Raw genomic sequence first — 21433 nt, 5'->3', positions numbered from 1 at the left:
TATATATGCAAGTAAGAAGCAGGCTAGAGATAATGAGGTTAGTTCAATCAGGGAGGATGAGGCCCTGTTCTAGCAGTTGAGGTGTGAACACCAAGGGAGGAGAAACTGGTTTTGTAGTTGGCTAGCCATTCACAGTCTTTGTTTAATCCTGAGCTGATGGTGTCAAATTTGCAGATGAACTGGAGCTCAGCAGTTTCTCTTTGAACTCTGTTCCTGAAGTTTTTTTGCAGCAGGATGGCTACCTTTAAATCTGCTATTGTGTGTCCAGGGAGGTTGAAGTGTTCTCCTACAGGTTTTTATATATTGCCATTCCTAATATCTGATTTGTGTTCATTTATCCTTTTCCATAGGGACTGTCCGGTTTGGCCAATATACATAGCAGAGGGGCATTGCTGGCATATGATGGCATATATTATATTGGTGGACGTGCAGGTAAATGAACCGATGATGGTGTGGCTGATCTGGTTAGGTCCTATGATGGTGTCGCTGGTGTAGATATGTGGGCAGAGTTGGCATCGAGGTTTGTTGCATGGATTGGTTCCTGAGTTAGAGTTACTATGGTGCAGTGTGCAGTTACTGGTGAGAATATGCTTCAGGTTGGCAGGTAGTCTGTGGGCGAGGACTGGCCTGCCACCCAAGGTCTGTGAAAGTGAGGGATCATTGTCCAGGATGGGTTGTAGATCCCTGATGATGCATTGGAGAGGTTTTAGCTGGAGACTGTATGTTAACTCCACATGGACTCCTCCTGAGGGTTGAAATGACAGTCTGGACCTATACATAGAATGCTTCCGCCGACGTGCACAGGCAGAAATTATGGAAAAACAACATCGCTCACCTCATAACCTAAGTCGTGCAGAACACAATGCCATCCACAGCCTCAGAAACCACCCTGACATTATAATCAAAGAGGCTGATAAAGGAGGTGCTGTTGTCATCATGAACAGGTCTGACTACCAAAAGGAGGCTGCCAGACAACTCTCCAATACCAAATTCTACAGGCTGAGGAATACACTACGAAACTGCACCATCTACTCAGGACACTCCCTACACTAACTCCGGAACAAATCAACATACCCTTAGAGCCCCGACCAGGGTTATTCTATCTACTACCCAAGATCCACAAACCCGGAAATCCTGGGCACCCCATCATCTCAGGCATTGGCACTCTTACTGAAGGACTGTCTGGATATTTGGACTCTCTGCTCAGACCCTATGTTACCAGCACTCCCAGCTATCTCCGTGACACCACTGATTTCTTGAGGAAACTACAATGCATTGGTGACCTTCCAGAAAACACCATCCTAACCACCATGAATGTAGAGGCTCTCTACACAAACATCCCACACACAGATGGAATACAAGCTGTCAGGAACAGTATCCCTGATGATGCCACAGGCCACAGCACAACTGGTTGCTGAGATCTGTGCCTTTATCCTCACACACAACGATTTCAAATTTGATGACAATATATACCTCCAGATCAGTGGCACCGCTCTGGGCACCCGCATGGCCCCACAATATGCCAACATTTTTATGGCTGACCTGGAACAAAGCTTCCTCAGCTCCCGTCCACTCACGCCCCTTCTCCGCCTACGCTACATTGATGACATCTTCATCATCCGTACCCATGGGAAGGAGACTCTGGAAAAATTCCACCACGATTTCAACAGCTTCCACCCCACCATCAACCTCAGCCTGGACCAATCTACATGGGAGGTCCACTTCCTAGACACCACGGTGCAAATAAGTGATGGTCACGTTAACACCACCCTATACCGAAAACCTACTGACCGCTATTCCTACCTTCATGCCTCCAGCTTCCATCCCGGCACACCACACGATCCATTGTCTACAGCCAAGCACTGAGGTACAACTGCATCTGCTCCAACCCCTCAGACAGAGACCAACATCTACAAAATCTTCACCAAGCATTCTCAAAACTACGATATCCACATGAGGAAATAAGGAAACAAATCAACAGAGCCAGACGTGTACCCAGAAGCCTCCTACTGCAAGACAAACCCAAGAAAGAACCCAACAGAACTCCACTGGCCATCACATACAGTCCCCAGCTAAAACCTCTCCAGTGCATCATCAGGGATCTACAACCCATCCTGGACAATGATCCCTCACTTTCACAGACCTTGGGTGGCAGGCCAGTACTCGCCCACAGACTACCTGCCAACCTGAAGCATATTCTCACCAGTAACTGCACACTGCACCATAGTAACTCTAACTCAGGAACCAATCCGTGCAACAAACCTCGATGCCAACTCTGCCCACATATCTACACCAGCGACACCATCACAGGACCTAACCAGATCAGCCACACCATCACCGCTTCATTCACCTGCACGTCCACCAATGTAATATACGCCATCATATGCCAGCAATGCCCCTCTGCTATGTATATTGGCCAAACCGGACAGTCCCTATGGAAAAGGATAAATGAACACAAATCAGATATTAGGAATGGCAATATACAAAAACCTGTAGGAGAACACTTCAACCTCCCTGGACACACAATAGCAGATTTAAAGGTAGCCATCCTGCTGCAAAAAAACTTCAGGAACAGAGTTCAAAGAGAAACTGCTGAGCTCCAGTTCATCTGCAAATTTGACACCATCAGCTCAGGATTAAACAAAGACTGTGAATGGCTAGCCAACTACAAAACCAGTTTCTCCTCCCTTGGTTTTCACACTTCAACTGCTAGAAGAGGGCCTCATCCTCCCTGATTGAACTAACCTCATTATCTCTAGCCTGCTTCTTACTTGCATATATATACCTGCCCCTGGAAATTTCCACTACATGCATCCGACGAAGTGGGTATTCACCCATGAAAGCTCATGCTCCAATACGTCTGTTAGTCTATAAGGTGCCACAGGACTCATTGCTGCTTTTAATTTGTATGACTCTTTCATGCTAACTCTGTCCCTAAATGCTTAATATAATTGTATTGGGCTCGCTGAAAGCCATTATCTTGCTCCCATTGAAGTCAATGGGAATTTTGCCATTCACTTAAAAAGTAGAATTGGGCTGTAAGTGATCATAACAACATACTCTTGTGTTTGTTTAGAGGTATGAGGTCATCAGGTTCATAATTGAAACCAGGATGAAAGTACGCTTTTTTTGGGTTCTTTTTAGCTCTGTTTTAGTTTCCCCTCTCAGTCTTTGTTGTTGGATTGTTTAGCTATGAGTAGTAACAGTCAACGGTACACTTCACCTTTCTCTTTCATTTAGAAAATAATCTTTCAATTGATTTATTTGTTTGTAAAAGAGTCAAACGTTACAGATCCCAGATGCTGTCACATTAGGAAGCATACATGTACATCTAGAGCCCATGGTCACTGCCAGAAAGGAGCCTAAGCTTACAATGTGTAGAGTTCAAGCCAGTCTGGCAGGTTCTATATAATCTGGATGAAGAAATGAGCAGACAATCAAATCTTTAAACTGGATGTGTGATTAGTTTTTATACCCCATCTTCAATAGGAGGAGGGTTCATCAACATCATCAAGTTATGGGACAGGGTTTACACACTGTCTGCTTTATGGAGATTCTGAGTTAGTTGAGTTTCTCTGTGCATGAAAATTATTTTTCTTTTATTCAGTAAGATTTTCCGGGCAGGTTGTTTTCGCAGAACAGATCATTAGTTTGGTTAAAGAGATTTATCTTTAAATCACCAAACAGTAAGTCACAGTCTTGAAAATCTGATGACATAATTTGAGATTTTTTAAGACACTGATTTTCAAAATGCAGTTGTGTGACTTTGAAAATCAGGTTGACACAATGTACCTTATGTTTTTTTAAAAAATTTGACGGAGTTAATTTAACAGTGACATTAATTATTTAAAAAAAAATCTACCTCATCACAATTTTAAAATGCATTCAGATGCTGAGCTGCATTTTCTGTGTTTCACTGTATGATAAGACTGGCCTTGCTGGAAGTATCATTGGAATGCAACTCTAATTGAAAGATAAGACAGAACCATTCACAGGAATGGAGAAAATGAAACATGGTATTTCTAATAAATAATACAAACATGAATTTGATACTGGGCACTTGATTTTGAAATGTTAAGCTACTTTTGCATTGATATAACCCATTGATTTCAGTGGTGTTACACTTGTGTGAAACTGATGTAATGGAAAGGGAATCCAACCATATTTTTAAATTAAATAAGTATGTATGTCGGACGAAATTGTGAACCCCCTCTCCACTGGGGAGCAGTTGTTTATGCAAGTAATTCTACTGAAGGTGATGATATTGCTCAAATGAGTATCAGCTCATTAATGGGAATGAAGCATTCACAAACTGCTCTTAGCTAACCGCAAGCCTCAGTCCTGCAAAGACTTACATATGACTAGGGCTCTACCAAATTCATGGTCCATTTTGGTCAATTTTAGGGTCGAATGATTTTAAAAATTGTAAATTAAATGGTTTCAGCTATTTATATATGAAATTTCAGTGTTGTAATTGTAGGGGTCCTGACCCAAAAAGGAGTTGTGGGGAGGTTGCAAGGTTATTGTAGGGGAGATTGCGGTACTGTTACTCTTACTTCTGCGCTGCTGCATGCAGAGCTGGGCCCTCAGTCATCAGCTGCCAATATCTGGCCACCCAGCGCAGAAGTAAGGATGGCATGGGCTGGCGGGGCACTGCCTTCAGAGCTGGGTGCCCAGCTTACAGCCGCCACTCTCTGGCCACCTAGCTCTGAAGGCAGCAGAATTAAGGGTGGCAATACCACAACCCCCCCTAAAATAACCTTGTGTTCTTCTTTGAGTGATTGCTTGTTTTTCCCTTAGCAGTACCCGTACTGAGGGAGCACTGCTGTGACACCTGGAGTGGCGCCTCTATATCGCGCCTCTATATCGCACGCTCCCCCCACCCTCAGTTCCTTCTTGCCGCTGGTGAAGGTAATTGGAACATCTTGCTCCAGCCTTGCTGCAGCTTCTCTAGTTGACCTTAGTGGTATAGTTACTTTTAGTAGTTTTCAAGTAGTTAGAGTGGGCTCGGGGCATGCCCCGTGCTCCAGGCTTCAAGTCGTGCAACTCCTGTCGCCGTTCTATGCCCAGAAGTGATCCGCACGCTGAGTGTCTCTGCTGCTTGGGCGAAACTCACATGAGTGAGCGCTGCAGGATCTGTAGATCATTTAAGCCGCGAACTAAGAAGGAGAGGGACATCAGTCTTCACGCTCTCCTGATGGAATCAGCGCTGGCCCCTACTCCAGCGCGCTGAGCGGTCTTCGATGCGTAGCAAAGTCCCCTCTACTAGCCGGCACCGCTCCCCTTCCAAGAAGCAAGGGAAGACTTCTGCTCAGCGGTGCCGAGAAAAGGATAGGGGTGAGGTTAGTCCCAAGCCAGGCAGCCCTTGATCCCCCCCACCCCCGGGCCCTAGTCCTCCGACTCGTGTTGAGCAGAGCAGCCCGGCTCTATCCACGTGTGCCTCCCCTGCGGAGAGGATGCTGTCGACGCCGGAGGCTGCACAGGCTGTGCGAGACATCTTGAGCTTACCAATACCCGGGGCACCATGCATGGCGGTGGTAGCGGCCTACCTCCGGCGGAAAGGGGTGCAGATCTTCCCATACCTGGACGATTGGCTTCTCAAGGGTAGCTCTCGGTCCCAGATGGAAGCACATGTGGAGCTGCTCTTGTCCACATGCGCAGATCTCGGCCTAGTAGTGAATGAGAACAAATCTATGTTAATCCCAGTTCAGCGCATAGAATTCATAGGGGCGATGTTGGACTCCTTAAGGGCTACAGCCTCTTTCCCTCTGGGCAGGTTCGAGACCATCAAAGGCCTCATTGTCTCGGTCATGGCCTTCCCCGTGATGACGGCAAGAGTGTGCCTTCAGATCCTCAGGCACATGGCAGCATGCACGTACATGGTCCGCCATGCCAGGCTCAGAATGAGTTCCCTCCAGCTCTGGCTAGCCTCTCAGTACTCCCAGGCCCGGGACAGGCTGGACAAGGTTATCACAGTACTGCCCCAAGTAGTTGCCTCCCTACAATGGTGGTCCCTCCTGAGCAACATGCTGCAAGGGGTCCCTTTCCGGGAAGCCTCCCTGTCATTAGACCTGGTGTCAGATCCCTCAGATCTGGGATGGGGAGCTCATATAGGGAATATTCAAACCCAAGGGAGATGGTCGGCCTCGGACTTGTCCTTCCACTTAAATGCCAGAGAGCTCAGGGCGATACGGTTGGCGTGAGTAGCTTTCAGCATGCACCTTCCTGGGAAGGTGGTCAGAGGCCTTACAGACAACACCGCTGCAATGTACTACATCAACAGGCAAGGCGGGACTCGTTCCTCAGCCCCATGCCTGGAAGCCCTGAGCCTATGGGAATTCTGTATAGCCCAAGATATCTCCCTGCAAGCCTTCCACCTACCCGGCATCCGCAATGTGCGAGCCGATCGCCTCAGCAGGGTTGTCTCCCACCAGTATGAGTGGTCGCTCCACTCGGAGGTCACCCACCAGCTCTTCCTAGAGTGGGGAGTTCCCTGGGTCGACCTCTTTGCAACCGACCAGAACTGACGCTGTCTCCAGTTCTGCTCCAGGGGAAGAGTGGGGAAGGGGGCAATCTCAGACACCTTCCTCCTGCAGTGGTCAGGCCAGCTTTTCTATGCCTTCCCACTCTTCCCCCTGATTGGCAAGGACGCGGGTTATCATTATGGCCCCTGACTGGGCCCAACAACACTGGTATGGGACCCTCCCGCACTTCTTAGCGGCCCCCCCGCGGAGGCTACCGCTTCGTCTGGACCTCATCTCCCAGGAAGGGGGCCGCCTCCTCCATCCCAACCTAGCTGCACTCCACCTGACAGCGTGGTTGCTCAGTGGTTAGATGAGGAGGAGAGGAGGTGTTCAGAGGATGTCAAATGAGTCCTGCTGGAAAGTAGAAAGCCGTCCACGCGACAGACATACCTGGCAAAGTGGTCCAGATTCTGTAGGTGAGCAGCGGAGCGGGGAACCTCCCCATCGTCCGCACCGCTCCAGATTATCCTTGATTACCTCCTATCCCTTAGGACCCAAGGGCTAGCTCCCACCTCTGTCAGGGTACATTTGGCAGCCATATCGGCCTTCTACCCACCGGTGCAGAGTCAATCAGTCTTTTCTCACACTATGACCTCCCACTTTCTAAGAGGCCTGGACCGTTCATTCCGTATGCTAGGTCCCCCGTTCTGCAATGGGACCTAATCCTAGTGTTATCCTGTCTCACGGGACCTCCCTTTGAACCCTTGGCCACATGTTCCTGGTCTCACCTGTCATGGAAGGTAGCATTCCTTGTAGCTATCACGTCAGCCTAACATGTCTTGGAGGTCAGGGCCTTGACCTCGGAACCCCCATATACAGTCTACCACAAGGATAAGGTCCAGCTTCACCCACACCCCGCATTCCTCCCAAAGGTGGTCTCCACCTTCCATATGGAACAGGCCATTTTTCCTCCCGGTGCTCTGTCCTAAGCCCCATTCCTCCATGAGGAATGCCTTCACACTCTCGATGTACATAGGGCACTGGCCTTCTACCTGGACTCTGGATCAAGCTGTTCTGGAAATCCTCGCAGCTGTTCGTTGCATCGGCCAAGGGGGCAGCCGATTTCCACCCAGCGCCTTTCCCACTGGATCACCTCGTGCATACGCATGTGCTATGACCTGGCAAGGGTTCCTCCGCCACCAATCGTTAGGACGCACTCAACGAGAGCTCAGGCCTTGTCGGCTGCCTATGTAGCCCATGTCCTGATCCAGGACATCTGTAGGGCTGCCGCGTGGTCCTCTGTCCACACATTTTCTTTGCATTATGCAATCGTCTCCCAAGTGAAGGATGACGTCGGGTTTGGTAGGGCGGTACTGCGTCCTGGAAACCCTTAAAATCCTACCCGCCTCCATCAGATATAGCTTGGAGTCACCTACTATGGAATACGCATGAGCAATCACTTGAAGAAGAAAAGACAGTTACCTGTTCCATAACTGGTGTTCTTCGAGATGTGTTGCTCAGGTGTATTCCACATCCCACCCTCCTTCCTCTCTGTCGGAGTTGTCTGGCAAGAAGGAACCAAGGGTAGGCGGAGCGCGGCTCCCCTTATAGCGTGATTTAGAGGTGCCACTCCAGGGATCGCAGCGGTGCTCCCCCAGTATGGGTACTACTAAGGGAAAAACTTCCGACACGGGAGCACATGGTGAACACGCACACCTACTATGGAATACACCTGAGCAACACATCTCGAAGAATGCCAGTTACGGAACAGGTAACTGTCCTATCCCCCTGCAACTCCCTGTTGCGTCAGGACCCCCAATTTAAGAAACACTGGTCTCCCCCATGAAATGTGTATAATATACAGTAAAAGCAAACAAAAGACCAGATTTCACAGAGGGAGACCAGATTTCACGGTCCATGATGTGTTTTTCATGGCCGTGAATTTGGAAGGGCCCTACATATGACTGTCTTTGCAAGATTGGGGCCTAAATTATTATACTGTACCATAGTTTTCCTTTATATGTTGATATATGTATAGCTTCAGTTGTCACAACAGTTATTACAATATTTTATATTACATTTAAATTGTGAACGAATTAAATTCCACTATATTCTTACTAAAAACTAAGGATTATTAAAAACCTTATTTTAAAATATTAAATATTTATATTGTATTTTGGCATATTCAGTCTGGTTTTGGTTACAATGAAGCTCTTGGCAATATATCTAATGAATTAGTCAACCCATTGAAAAAATATTTATGGACATTTTTCACTCTGAATTGAATTTTTAATATTTGCCTTTGTTATTTAGGTTGCCACTAGTGGAGATGCTTGTGTTCCTGGTTTCTTCAGACTGGAGCAATTGCAGCAAGAGTTTAATTTTGCTTCGGATGAGGAACTTAACAGATCAAAAAGATTCCAACTCCTACAACTCAGACACAGAGAGGTGGCAGAGTTCCGTAATTATAAGCAAGTCCCTTTACTCGAAAGAGAAATAACTGAAAAACTTTTTGAGGTAGGTTGTTGTCTGAAATTATTTAAATTATGGTCTTTAATAAAATATTTATCAGTTTTATCTTCAGTAATATTTGGCTTGATAAAGTCAGTTCCTCATTACTTTGAGGGCCAAATTCTACCCTGACTTCAACTACATTGACTCCAAAAGGATTACCCGGAGTGTAAGTCAAAATAGTATTTCACTTTAAATATACCTCATGTTACCTGAATCTAGAATGTGATTGTCTCCTTCCAAAGAAATAGCTGCTGGAACAGACTCTGGAGGAAGAAGATTTAAGTGGAGCTGCACTACAACAATCCCTCCCCTATCCACCAGTCTATTTGGAATCCTCTTTTAAAGGAGAATTCCAAACATGAAAAGTCAAAAGAGGCTGTGCAAAAGTTAATTGAGGCACCAACTTTATTAACTTTCCTCCAATTCTTTAGAGGGGCTAAAGAAAACAATACTACTGAATTGAAGCAAATATTGGGGGGAACAATCAAGCCCATAGTGTTTTCTTTTTCATGTTTTATCTAAACATCCTTCTTCTATGATCCTGGATCTCTGATGTCGTTTAAGATTCTTCAGGTGACCTCTGTACCTTCCCACCCTGGGATGCACTGATGGTGTAACTGACAGTCAAACGTTTCATAGCAGTGCCTGTTAGAGTGCTCCCCTGCCCCTCCTTTTACTTTTATTGAACATTCTGAGGATGAAGCTATAAAAGAGTTTGTGGCACTCCAGCCACCTCAGTTCCTTACAAATGTCTCAGCGGGTGGACCAGGAACCTCTCCAGGCTGGATCCAACCTCTTCAAAGACACTGTGCCTTAGTTAGATTTCTTAATTAGTTAGCATTAGAGTTAGAAATTTTAGCTTTGTTTATTTTAAAGAAGCCTTATTGAGGGCACAAGAACAGACCATCCTGAAGTGCAGAAAGAATAGCAAATATGTCAGGCGACCAGCTTGGCTTAACAGTGAAATCTTCAATGAGCTTGAACTCAAAAAAGAAGCTTACAAGAAGTGGAAATTTGAACAGATGACTAGGGAGGAGTGTAAAAATATTGCTAGAGCCTGCAGAGGTTTAATCAGGAAGGCCAAAGCACAATTGGAGTTGCAGCTAGCAAGAGATGTGAAGAGTAACAAGAAGGGTTTCTACAGGTATCTTAGCAACAAGAAGAAGGTCAGGGAAAGTGTGGGACCCTTACTGCATGGGAGAGATAACATAGTGACAGATGTGGAAAAAGCTGAAGTACTCAATGCTTTTTTTGCCTTAGTGTTCAAAGACAAGGTCAGCTCCCAGACTGCTGCACTGGGAAACACAGTATGGGGAGGAGGTGAGCAGCTCTCAGTGGTGAAAACAGGTTAAGGACTATTTAGAAAAGCTGGACATACACAAGTCCATGGGTCCAGATCTAACGCATCCGAGGGTGCTGAGGGAATTGGCTGATGAGATTGCAGAGCCATTGGCCATTATCTTTGAAAATTCGTCGCGATCAGGGGAGGTCCCGGACGATTGGAAAAAGGCAAATATAGTGTCCATATTTTAAAAAGGGAAGAAAGAGAAACTGGAGAACTACAGACCGGTCAACCTCACTTCAGTCCCTGGCAAAATCATGGAGCAGGTCCTCAAGGATTCCATTTTGAAGCACTTGGAGGAGAGGAAGGTGATCAGGAACAGTCAGCATGGATTCACCAAGGGCGAGTCATGCCTGACCAACCTGATTGCCTTCTGTGATGAGATAATTGGCTCTGTGGATATGGGGAAAGTAGTGGATGTGATATAGCTTGACTTTAGCAAAGCTTTTGATACGGTCTCCCACAGTATTCTTGACAGCAAGTTAAAGAAGTATGGATTGGATGAATGGACTATAAGGTGGACAGAAAGCTGGCTAGATTGTCGAGCTCAACTGGTAGTGATCAACTGCTTGATGTCTAGTTGGCAGTTGGTATCAAGTGGAATGCCCCAGAGGTCAGTCCTGGGGCTGGTTTTGTTCAACATCTTTATTAATGATCTGGATGATGTGATTAATTGCACCCTCAGCAAGTTTGCAGATGACACTAAGATGTGGGGAGAGGTAGATATGCTGGAGGGAGGGATAGGGTCCAGAGTGACCTAGACAAATTGGAGGATTGGGCCAAAAGAAATCTGATGAGGTTCAACAAGGACAAGTGCAGAGTCCTGCACTTAAGAAGGAAGACTCCCATGCACCACTACAGGCTGGGGATGGACTGGCTAAGCAGCAGTTCTGCAGAAAAGGACCTGGGGATTACAGTGGACAAGAAGCTGGTTATGAGTCAGCAGTGTGTCCTTGTTGCCAAGAAGGCCCTTAGTAGGAGCATTGCCAGCAGATCGAGGGAAGTGATTATTCCTCTCTATTGGGGGGGAATAAATTTCCACTTCTTGTAAGCTTCCTTTTTGAGTTCAAGCTCATTGAAGATTTCACGGCATATTGGGCTATATTAGTAGGATTATTCCCCTCTATTTGGAACTAGTGAGGCCACACCTGGAGTACTGCATCCAGTTTTGCTGCCCCCCCCTCACCTCCCCACTACAGAAGGGATGTGGACAAATTGGAGAGAGTCCAGTTTGGAAGGCAGCAAAAATGATTAGGGGGCTGGAGCACATGACTTATGAGGAGAGGCTGAGGGAACTGGGGTTATTTAATCTGCAGAAGAGAAGAGTGAATGGGGATTTTTTAGCAGCCTTCAACTACTTGAAGGGGGGTTCCAAAGAGGATGGAGCTAGGCTGTTCTCAGTGGTGGCAGATGACAGAACAAGGAGTAATGGTCTCAAGTTGCAGCGGGGGAGGTCCAGGTTGGATATTAGGAAAATCTATTTCACTAGGAGGGTGGTGAAGCACTGGAATGTGTTACCTGGGGAGGTGGTGGAATCTTCATCCTTAGAGGTTTTTAAGACCTGCTTTGACAAAGCCCTGGCTAGGATGATTTAGTTGGTGTTGGTCCTGCTTTGAGCAGGGGATTGGACTACATAACCTTCTGAGGTCTCTTCCAACCCTAATATTCAATGATTCTATGAAAAATTATTTCTTTTATTAGTTCCCATATGTCGGTACTGACTTACAGATCCTATGACATACTAGGTGTCTGGCTTGGTTGAGGGAAGGACATTCTCATGATCTGCAGCCAGTCCTAGTAGGAGCACTTCTTCAAATCTATCACCTCTTTTTCTGGATAAAGATGTGAGATACAGCTCCTGTTAGCAAAGTCAAGCACTGCTTTGGGTCCCTTTCAGTTCCCTCATGCTTGGTTCTGAAAACCCCCTCTGAATCTAGGTCAAAAATTAAGGCCACCGCACTGGGTAAATCTCTAAAGAAGGGTCCATGTCCTTGATGTACTGAACGTAGCTGTTCCAGATGTCAGTTCCAACTCCTCAATGCTATAAGCACGTGCTATAATGATAGATGCCCAGGTATGTCACTTGGCTCCAGTCCCTCGTCGCCGACCCCACAATTTGCCCGCCTGGTTTTGACCTTCCCCATGGCCAATGGTCCCTGTTGAACAGGTTCTGGACTAGGCAAGGTCTCTGTGCAGCCAGCCAGTATCGCAGGGACCTTTGTGACAGCCCTTTGTGCAGCTGCAGCACAACACAGATGATGATGCACATTGTCAATGAATGCCTGCTGACTAGGTTCAGCGGTGGCCTAGAAGAACTGCATCACGCCACTGAAGATGCCATCACTTGACTAGATGACTATGCACATGCTAAATAAATCACTTGGCTATGCAGATAGAGTCAGATCCAAAGGTTGTGCAGTTACCTGCATACCCATTGATAAGGGGAATAAAAGAAAAGCCTCAGAGCTACTTCCTGATCCAACTCTCCTGATGGGCAAGAGACAAAAGATCACAGAGCAGATTTAGATTGTCCCAGCAGACCTTTCACTCCTTCTTCCTAGAATACCTGTGGGCTCACCAGAGAGTTATCTCTCTCCCTTTTCAATTTTAAGAAAGCCAAAACCATTAGTTTTCCTTTTATTTACTTCCTCTGATCCAAGATTGGATCCACAATCTGACAGTGAATCAGAGCATGATGGACAGGTTAATTTACCTGTAAGGACCATAGTATTAAATTGCAGACGGTCTACTAAACAATATACTTACCTGCACAAATGGAAGAGATTCCACATATAGTGCCACAATAGACCTCTCTTTTACCAATGATATTAGATTATATACTGGAATTTAAGAAATCGGATCTGCCAATTTGCTTGATCAAAGTACACCTCATGTCAATCACAGCTTTCCATCACAAAGTTGACGAGTTCTCAGTCTTTGCCTACCCATCATGTGAAAAGAAAGGGTACCCAAGCAAACACTATACAGATGCTCCACACAGTTGACATAGACTCTACCATTACCACAGTAGGTATTGTGATAAGGTAGTCTGATACAGAATATTGGCAAGGATTGGCAATTCCCTTCCCACACCCCTCTCTTATCCAGGGTCATACACAAGATATGGACTGAAAAATCCTGAGTCATCTTGATAGCCCCCCTGTGGCCCAGACAAACATGTTTCCCTTGCCTGCTGAAGATGACAATATGCCCACCACACATTCTTCCTCTTCTTCCACATCTCCTGTCTCAGGATGCAGGCTAGGTATACCACCTGCACCTGGAAATATTCCACCTAAAGTCATGGCTACCCCATGGTATCAAGGCAATGAAATGAGCTGTTCGGCGGAAGTAAGGACCATACTATTAAACTGCAGACGGTCTACTAAACAATATACTTTACCTGTACAAATGGAAGAGATTCCACATATAGTGCCACAATAGACCTCTCCTTTAACAATGATATTAGATTATATACTGGAATTTAAGAAATCGGATCTGCCAATTTGCTTGATCAAAGTACACCTTACGTCAATCACAGCTTTCCATCACAAAGTTGATGAGTTCTCAGTCTTTGCCTACCCTCCCACTAAACGATTTCTCATAGGTATTCGTAACCTTTATCCTGAAATATAAATCTCTACTCCACCATGGGACCTTAATCTAGTGCTATGATGCCTTACTAGGCCCTCTTTGAGCCCTTGATGATGTGTTCACTTCTCCATCTCTTGATGAAGGTGGCCTTTCTCATTGCTATCAAATCCACATGATGAGTAGATGAATTTGGGGCTCTCATGGCACTCCCCTATACACAATATTCTTCAACAACAAAGTTATTCTAAGACTACATCCAAATTTTTTACCTAAAACAGCTTCCTTGTTCCACTTGAACCAGCCCATCCATCTCCCATCGTTCTTCCCAAAACCTCATGGGAACAGACAAGAAATGATGTTTCACGCCCTGGACGTCAGAAGGGTACTAGCATTTTACATTCAGAGGACTAAACCCTTCAGAAAGTCACCAGAGTTATTTCTTTCTATCACTGAAAGATCTAAAGGAGCCGCCATAGCCAAGCAAAGGGACTCAAAATGGATCTCTGGGTGCATTGACCTTTGCTACCATCAACAATAACTATAACCCCCACTGGGGACCTGCACGCACTCCACCAGATCACTTTCTACATCAATAGCCTTTCTCGACAACGTACCCATCATGGACATCTGCAAAGCTGCAACCTGGGCATCAGCCCACATGTGCCCAGAGCACCATGCAATACAGCAGGACTTGACCTCAGACGCTCTGCTTGGACTCACGGTTTTATCATCCACCACGAATACAACTGCGAAGCCCCAGGGCTGGCTCCAGCTTTTTTGCTGCCCCAAGCGGCGAAGCGGGGGAAAAAAAATATATATTGCACTTCGGTGGCAGCTCTATGCGCAGCTTCATTCATCGGTGGCAATTTGGTAGCGGGTCCTTCTCTCCCAGAGGGACTGAGAGACCCACCGCCGAAGACCCGGACATGCCGCTCCTTTCCATTGGCTGCCCCGAGCACCTGCTTTCTTCACTGGTGCCTGGCGCCTCTACAGCCACCTAAAGTGGAACACCCACAGTGACACTCCTTGAAGAAGAGGAGAAGGTTACTCTGTGCAGTAACTGAGATTATTCAAGATGGTTGTTCCTGTGGGTGCGCCACTACCCTCCTTCCTCCCCTCTACTTCAGAGTTTCCTGTTAAGGACTCTGCAATAGAGAAGGAACTGAGGGGGGTTTGGGCACACAGCACTATGTAACCGCGAGAGAAAGCATGAGACAGGGACAGTGCATGTGCGAACCAACCAGGCGCTGCTACTGAAACTCTCCAATTGCAGGCGCAGGAATGCAGATTAATCCCACAGGGACAGCCGTCTCAAAGAACCTCTGTTACTGCACAGGGTGAGTAACCTTCTCTTACAGGGCAGTTACCCATCTTCCACATGGGGACGCTGGTAGGATTAAAGTTCTTCTGGCCCTTTCCACAGTGTCTGTATCTCTTGGTCACAGTTTCATATCAGTTCTTTGGACATGTGAAAATGACCATTCTCCCTGCATCAGGCCAACCACTTCAGACAATTTATAGATTTGTGTTTGCCAGGCCTATTAAACCAGCTCAAACAGTATATGCAATTACCCCCAGGGGGCAAAACTTTCCCAGGCTTTTTACTTGCCTTAGGGATTTGCATTAATTACCCTCTAGTTATTTTAGCTCCTGCAAAAAGCCCTGTAACTCCCCATGGAACCAGGAATACAACCATGAGTTAGCCCATAGTGTTATGTATACCATAAAGTCAATATAATAATCTTTGAATATTCCATGTGTTCATAACATCTGTCACAGTGGCCTTCTTGGCATGCCTTAGGTGTATTCCCATTGTAGAAATTTGCAGAGCTGTTAAATGGAGCTCTGTTCACCCATTTACAAAACTTTATGCACTATATCTAGCATCCCAACTGAGTTAATTAGGACACCATGTCCCACCCTCTTCAGATGACAGCACTGCTTATCAAGCTATCCCATGATTGGGAAGTGCAAAGGCCACCTGAAGAAGAAATGAAGGTTACTTACCTGTAGCCAATATTCTCTGAGATGGACTTTCATTCCCTGCCCACCTTCCCAGCTTCTTCAGAGTCCTAATTACAATTTTGGACCTGAAGATGCTGTGGAAGGAATTGTGGCAGCTGGAGCATCAAGACCCCTTTTATACCCTTGCTCTTGGAGTGTACAGGAAGGAGAGGGGCAGGAGGGGTGTCAGAATGATCTGATAGACACTGCTATGAAATAATCCACTGTCAGCTGCACCATTAGCACATCCCCATGAGTGTTATGCAGAGTCTGTCTTGCGAGAGAGTAACCTTCATTTCTACATTTCCCTGATTCTGTACATCACAAATGTTTTATTAGGCCTTCATGCCATTTTGTGTATTTCTTTCTTTCCCTATTGCTATGTTTATTCATTTTTCAAAAACAGAATAAAAAGTCTGAATAATTAATCTAAAAAAAATGGCAACTAGTGGTTTCTTGCAGTTTGCAGGTTCTACAGAAACTTCTTTGACTAGTACATAATGAAACTTTGAATACATTTGGTTTGTGCCCTCCCATCTACCCAGGCCCCCTCAAGGATTGAGCTCACAACCCTGGGTTTAGCAGGCCAATGCTCAAACCACGGAGCTATCCTTCCCTCCATTGGCTTACTTTGATCCTATATGTTTATGTTAATAAAATGATCACTATTTCCTTATGTGACATAAAACACTAGAATGGACATCAAATCACAAACTTATTTTTTGTATTTACCCTTAGAACTATGAGAAAAGGCTCCGTGAGAGGGATGTAATTGACAGCAAAGATCACCTAGATGCACACAGAGCTTTAGTTGCCAAGTATCTCCAGAAGGTGAGAAATGCAAAAAGAGTCAGTATTGATCTTTCTTACTTTTTTTTTTGTTACTACTCTATTTAAGAATTTTTAAAGTACAATCCAAACACATTTTTACTGCATTTTATAAGTCAAAAGTTGCAGATGTAATCACAAATTACATTTGAAAAATTGATCTAAAGCAGAGTCCTTTGGATAGCTATAGTTTCCACCCTGAGAGAGTTTTTATGGCTTAATTCAAAACTTTTGAAAATAATAGAAATGGGGAGACATGTTATATGAAACTATTTAGTATTGTATTAATACTATAAAGCAGTTACTATAATACAAAGGTATAAGGACATTGGGAGGAGAGATTAAGTGTAAAATTATATAAGAAAATAGTATAGTAAGAAAATATTGCAGACTCCCTCAAATTAATTATTAATATAGTTTTCAAGCTGCAAGTTCTACTAATTAGAGTCTCTCTCTCTCTCAAGCTCCCAAGAAAACAACTTCCATTCTTCTACTTCTCTCTGTTAGCACAGGATTGTTTGTTCCACTGGAAATTGAAAGAATTAAGAATTTTAAACTATATTAGGGCTGTCAAGTGATTTAAAAAATTAATCGTGATTAATCACACTGTTAAACAATAATAGAATACCATTTCTTTAAATATTTTGGATGTTTTCTACATTTTCAAATATATTGATTTCAATTAAAACACAATACAAAGTGTACAGTGCTCACTTCATATTTGTTACAAATATTTGCATTGGAATAAAACAAAGAAATAGTATTTTTCAATTCACCTAATACAAGTACTGTAGTGCAATCTTTTTATCATGAAAGTTGAACTTACAAATGCAGAATTATGTACAAAAAAATTGCTGCATTCAAAAATAAAACAATGTAAGACTTTAGAGCCTACAAGTCCATTCAGTCCTATTTCTTGTTCAGCCAATTGTTTGTTTATATTTGCAGGAGATAATGCTGCCGCTTCTTGATTACAATGTCACCTGAAAGTGAGAACAGATGTTCGCATGGCACTGTTGTAGCCAGCATCGCAAGATATTTACATGCTAGATGCGCTAAAGTTTCATATGTTCCTTCATGCTTCAACCACCATTCCAGAGGACAGTTTTAGAGGGGTTCTGCTTGATAACGATCCAAAACAATGCGGAGCGACGCATGTTAATTTTCATCATCTGAGTCAAATGCCACTAGCTGAAGATTGATTTTCTTTTTTGGTGGTTTGGGTTCTGTAGTTTCCACATCGGAGTGTTGCTCTTTTAAGACTTCTGAAAGCATGTTCCACACCTCATCCCTCTCAGATTTTGGAAGGCACTTCAGATTCTTAACCCTTAGGTTGCATGCTACAGCTATCTTTAGAAATCTCACATTGGTACCTTCTTTGCGTTTTGTCAGATCTGCAGTGAAAGTCTTCTTAAAAAGAAAAATGTGCTTGGTCATCATCTGAGACTGCTGTAACATGAAATATATGGCAAAATGTGGATAAAACAAAGCAGGAGACATTTAATTCTTTTCCAAGTAGTTCAGTCACAAATTTTATTAAAGCACTATTTTTTTAATGAAAGTCATCAGCATGGAAGCATGTCCTCTGGAATGGTGACCAAAGCATAAAGGGGCATACAAATGTTTAGCATATCTGGCAAGTAAATATCTTGCAATGCCACTACAAAAGTGCCATGTGAACACCTGTTCTTACTTTCAGATGACACTGTAAATAAGAAGCCGGCTGCATTATCTCCTGTAAATGTAAACAGACTTGTTTGTCTTAGCAATTGGCTGAACAAGAAGTAGGACTGAGTGGACTTGTAGGCTCTAAAGTTTTACGTTGTTTTGTTCTTGAGTGCAGTTATGTAACAAAAAAATCTACATTTGTAAGTTGCACTTTCATGATAAACAGATTACACTACAGTACTTGTATGAGGTGAATTGAAAAATACTGTTTCTTTTGTTTATCATTTTTACAATATGCAAATATTGTAATAAAAATAATAATATAAAGTGAGCACTGTACACTTTGTATTCTTTGTTGTAATTGAAATCAATATATTGAAAAATGTACAAAAACATCCAAAATATTTAATAAATATCAATTAGTATTCTGTTGTTTAACAGTGCAATTAAAACTGTGATTAATCATGATTCATTTTTTTAATTTCAATTAATTTTTTTAGTTAATCACGTGAGTTAACTGTGATTAATCAATAGCCCTAAACTATATATTTTATTGCAAATATAGTGCTTGAAAAAGGTCCTCATTGACAGTCCTGGAATCTGAAGTGCTCTATATAGCCACAGAATTGATATAGTATAGTTAGGAGGAGTGAAAGCTTCTTCACACTGTTTCATCAATCTGTTTTAACCCTTACTTTGACTCTTTGTTAAGGTAACCAAAAAAATTGTCAATGAGTTATGTTGAGTTTGTAGTGTGGACTCTTCTCCACTGGAATCTGGAAAGAGAAAGGGTGCATGTTCAGGAAATTCCTCTTATTTTTTCCATTTCCTTTACCAGGTGTACTGATCCTGGACCCAGGCTCTTTAGTTTGGGACAACTGCCGAGGCTGCTTCTAGAGGAGTCAATTACTCCTAGAATGGGGTAGTATTTTGTGCTGAGGAAGTATCTATGGAAAGGGATCCCTGAACATGCCCCTTTTTTTTATGATGGGGGGATTAAGAAAAATAACTCTCCTTTTTAGTAAATTGAACCACATGTATTTTCAGTGAATTTGGATAAGACATACAATTGGTTATGTTTCCAGGTTAGAGAATCAGTGATAAACCGGTTTCTAACAGCAAAGCACCATTTCCTTCTTTCTGACTTGGTAAATGAAGAGGAGGTTCCTAGTCTTGGGTAAGGGAAAAAAGTTTTTATCATATCTAAAATAATTTAAATAACTAATTTTAAACTATCCTTGTTTCTAAGCTCATAATTATTTCTTTACCACAAAAATTCAGTGTTGTACTCCATGTTTACTAATGTTTTAAATTTAGCATAATGGTATATTATTCTGTAAGGACCATGCTCATCTGTGCCAAAATAACTGCAAGAAAACTGCATCATAAATGTTTTAAGGTAGTATGCTATTTTCAGCAGAAGTATTCATTCATAGTAACCTTTATTTATATGCTGCCATATTACTTCAGTCTCTGATAACATCTGACCTCATAAGCTTAAGGAGAATCCAGCTTAGTATGCACCTGAATGACTGATTCCAAGTAATACCCAAATGTGATGGCTTCGGTGGTTCAATAGTCAGCACTCTTCCCACTGAATCAGTGCTGAGCAAATGTCTCAGCATGGTGTTGGGGGGGATGGGACTGTGAGGCTGGAATTGCATTGTTTCAGATGAAACTTAAATCTGTTTATCTATATTATGGGAATTGGTTGAGTATCATCACCATAGTTTCTAATTGCTAAATACAGTAAATTAGATTCCCTTAATATTTTCTATAGAAGATATCAAAATGAATTTAGCTCTTCACCTCTCCCAGATTCTAGGAGGCTTGGCTTGCTTCGTATTGCATCTTTGTGTGTGTGTGTGTGTGTGGGTGTGTGTAGGAGGTGTTAGTAGTTACTTGTCTTTGCTTCTAACAGGAAAGCTATAAATATAAAAACACAATCCTGATGATTTGCAGAGTAGACATTTTCAATCCCAGTATAGTTTCTGCTGGATATTATGTTATTTACTTCCTGTTGTACACTGGTCTGTAATTTTGCTGTGAAGTATTGAACAGCTGCCATGTTTCATCCAGATGTAGCTTTACTGTGCTGATGGATTAAATAGTTCCTATAATATGTGCATGGGTATATGTATCTGTGGGAACATACATTTTATATATATCTGAGTATGTATGGATAAGTACATGTGTATACTATATTTTGGTATTCTTTTAATGGCTTCCTAGAGTATGCTATGCACATCTCACTACCCTGTCTGCTCCACCACTAATGTCAGCCTTGGTGCTCCTTTCATCTCCTTCCCTAAGATCATCTCACTCTCTTTGTCTGCGCTGATCCCAATGCTTAGAATGCCCTCCCCAGCCCTGTTCATTGCAACTTTCCTCATCTTCTTTAGTTCCCGCCTAAAAAGTCACTTCAGCCCTCATATCTACAAGAAATGTGCAGGGGAAAGAAAGGTAACAAAAAATAAATACAGTCAGTGCGTAAAGCGAAAATCACGTATAGTCAAAATTACATTGAGTGTAATGGTGGGCAGAATCGCCTGCACTACAGGTACAGCATTAAAATTGTTATTTTTCTTTTTTTTGTTTTTATTTTTGCTGACCGCATAAAGCTGAAATTGTGCATGTTAAATGCGCGTAAGATGCGACAGACCTGTAAACCAAAAGAAATACCACACCATGTTAGCATTGTCCCACACTTGCTTTCTGTCTACTTCACCCCCCTTTAATTAAGTTAGGATCCTCACATATTCTGTCATGTTTAATTTACATGATATGCTCTTTGGGGCTAGGGCCTGGTTTTTATTTATTTTATGAGGCACCTAGCAATGTTATAATAAGCTTGAAAAACAATTATAGATAGGCATCTAAAAGTGCATATATAACTAAAGATACTGAGTCCTTTCTGTATGAAAGGAGGTATAAATGTAAGTTTACATAATGTTGTTATGATCTTGATCTTGGACTTAAAGTTTGAAACACAAACAAGTAAAAAACTGATCCTGAAAAA

The 21433-nt window shown here is 43.4% G+C and overlaps 1 protein-coding gene across 4 annotated transcripts in view; it reads left to right on the top strand.

Annotated features, from left to right (window-relative positions):
• CC2D2A (coiled-coil and C2 domain containing 2A) overlaps window positions 1-21433 on the top strand; it is a 147722-nt gene that overhangs the window by 70969 nt on the left and 55320 nt on the right. For all 4 annotated transcript variants that reach the window (XR_005599228.1, XR_005599229.1, XM_039541049.1 and 1 more), the window contains exons 21-23: window positions 8778-8981; window positions 16657-16749; window positions 19500-19591. Coding sequence is in view for 2 of the 4 variants with exons in the window: in XM_039541049.1 (XP_039396983.1) it covers window positions 8778-8981; window positions 16657-16749; window positions 19500-19591 (389 nt within the window). In the remaining 2 variants the exon portion in view is untranslated. The remainder of the gene's footprint in view (window positions 1-8777; window positions 8982-16656; window positions 16750-19499; window positions 19592-21433) is intronic.

This window comes from Mauremys reevesii, linkage group 5 (assembly GCF_016161935.1).
Source record: "Mauremys reevesii isolate NIE-2019 linkage group 5, ASM1616193v1, whole genome shotgun sequence".
Lineage (NCBI taxonomy): Eukaryota > Metazoa > Chordata > Testudines > Geoemydidae > Mauremys > Mauremys reevesii.
Note: the sequence above shows the minus strand (reverse complement) of the source record. Positions and strands in the feature narration are given on the sequence as shown.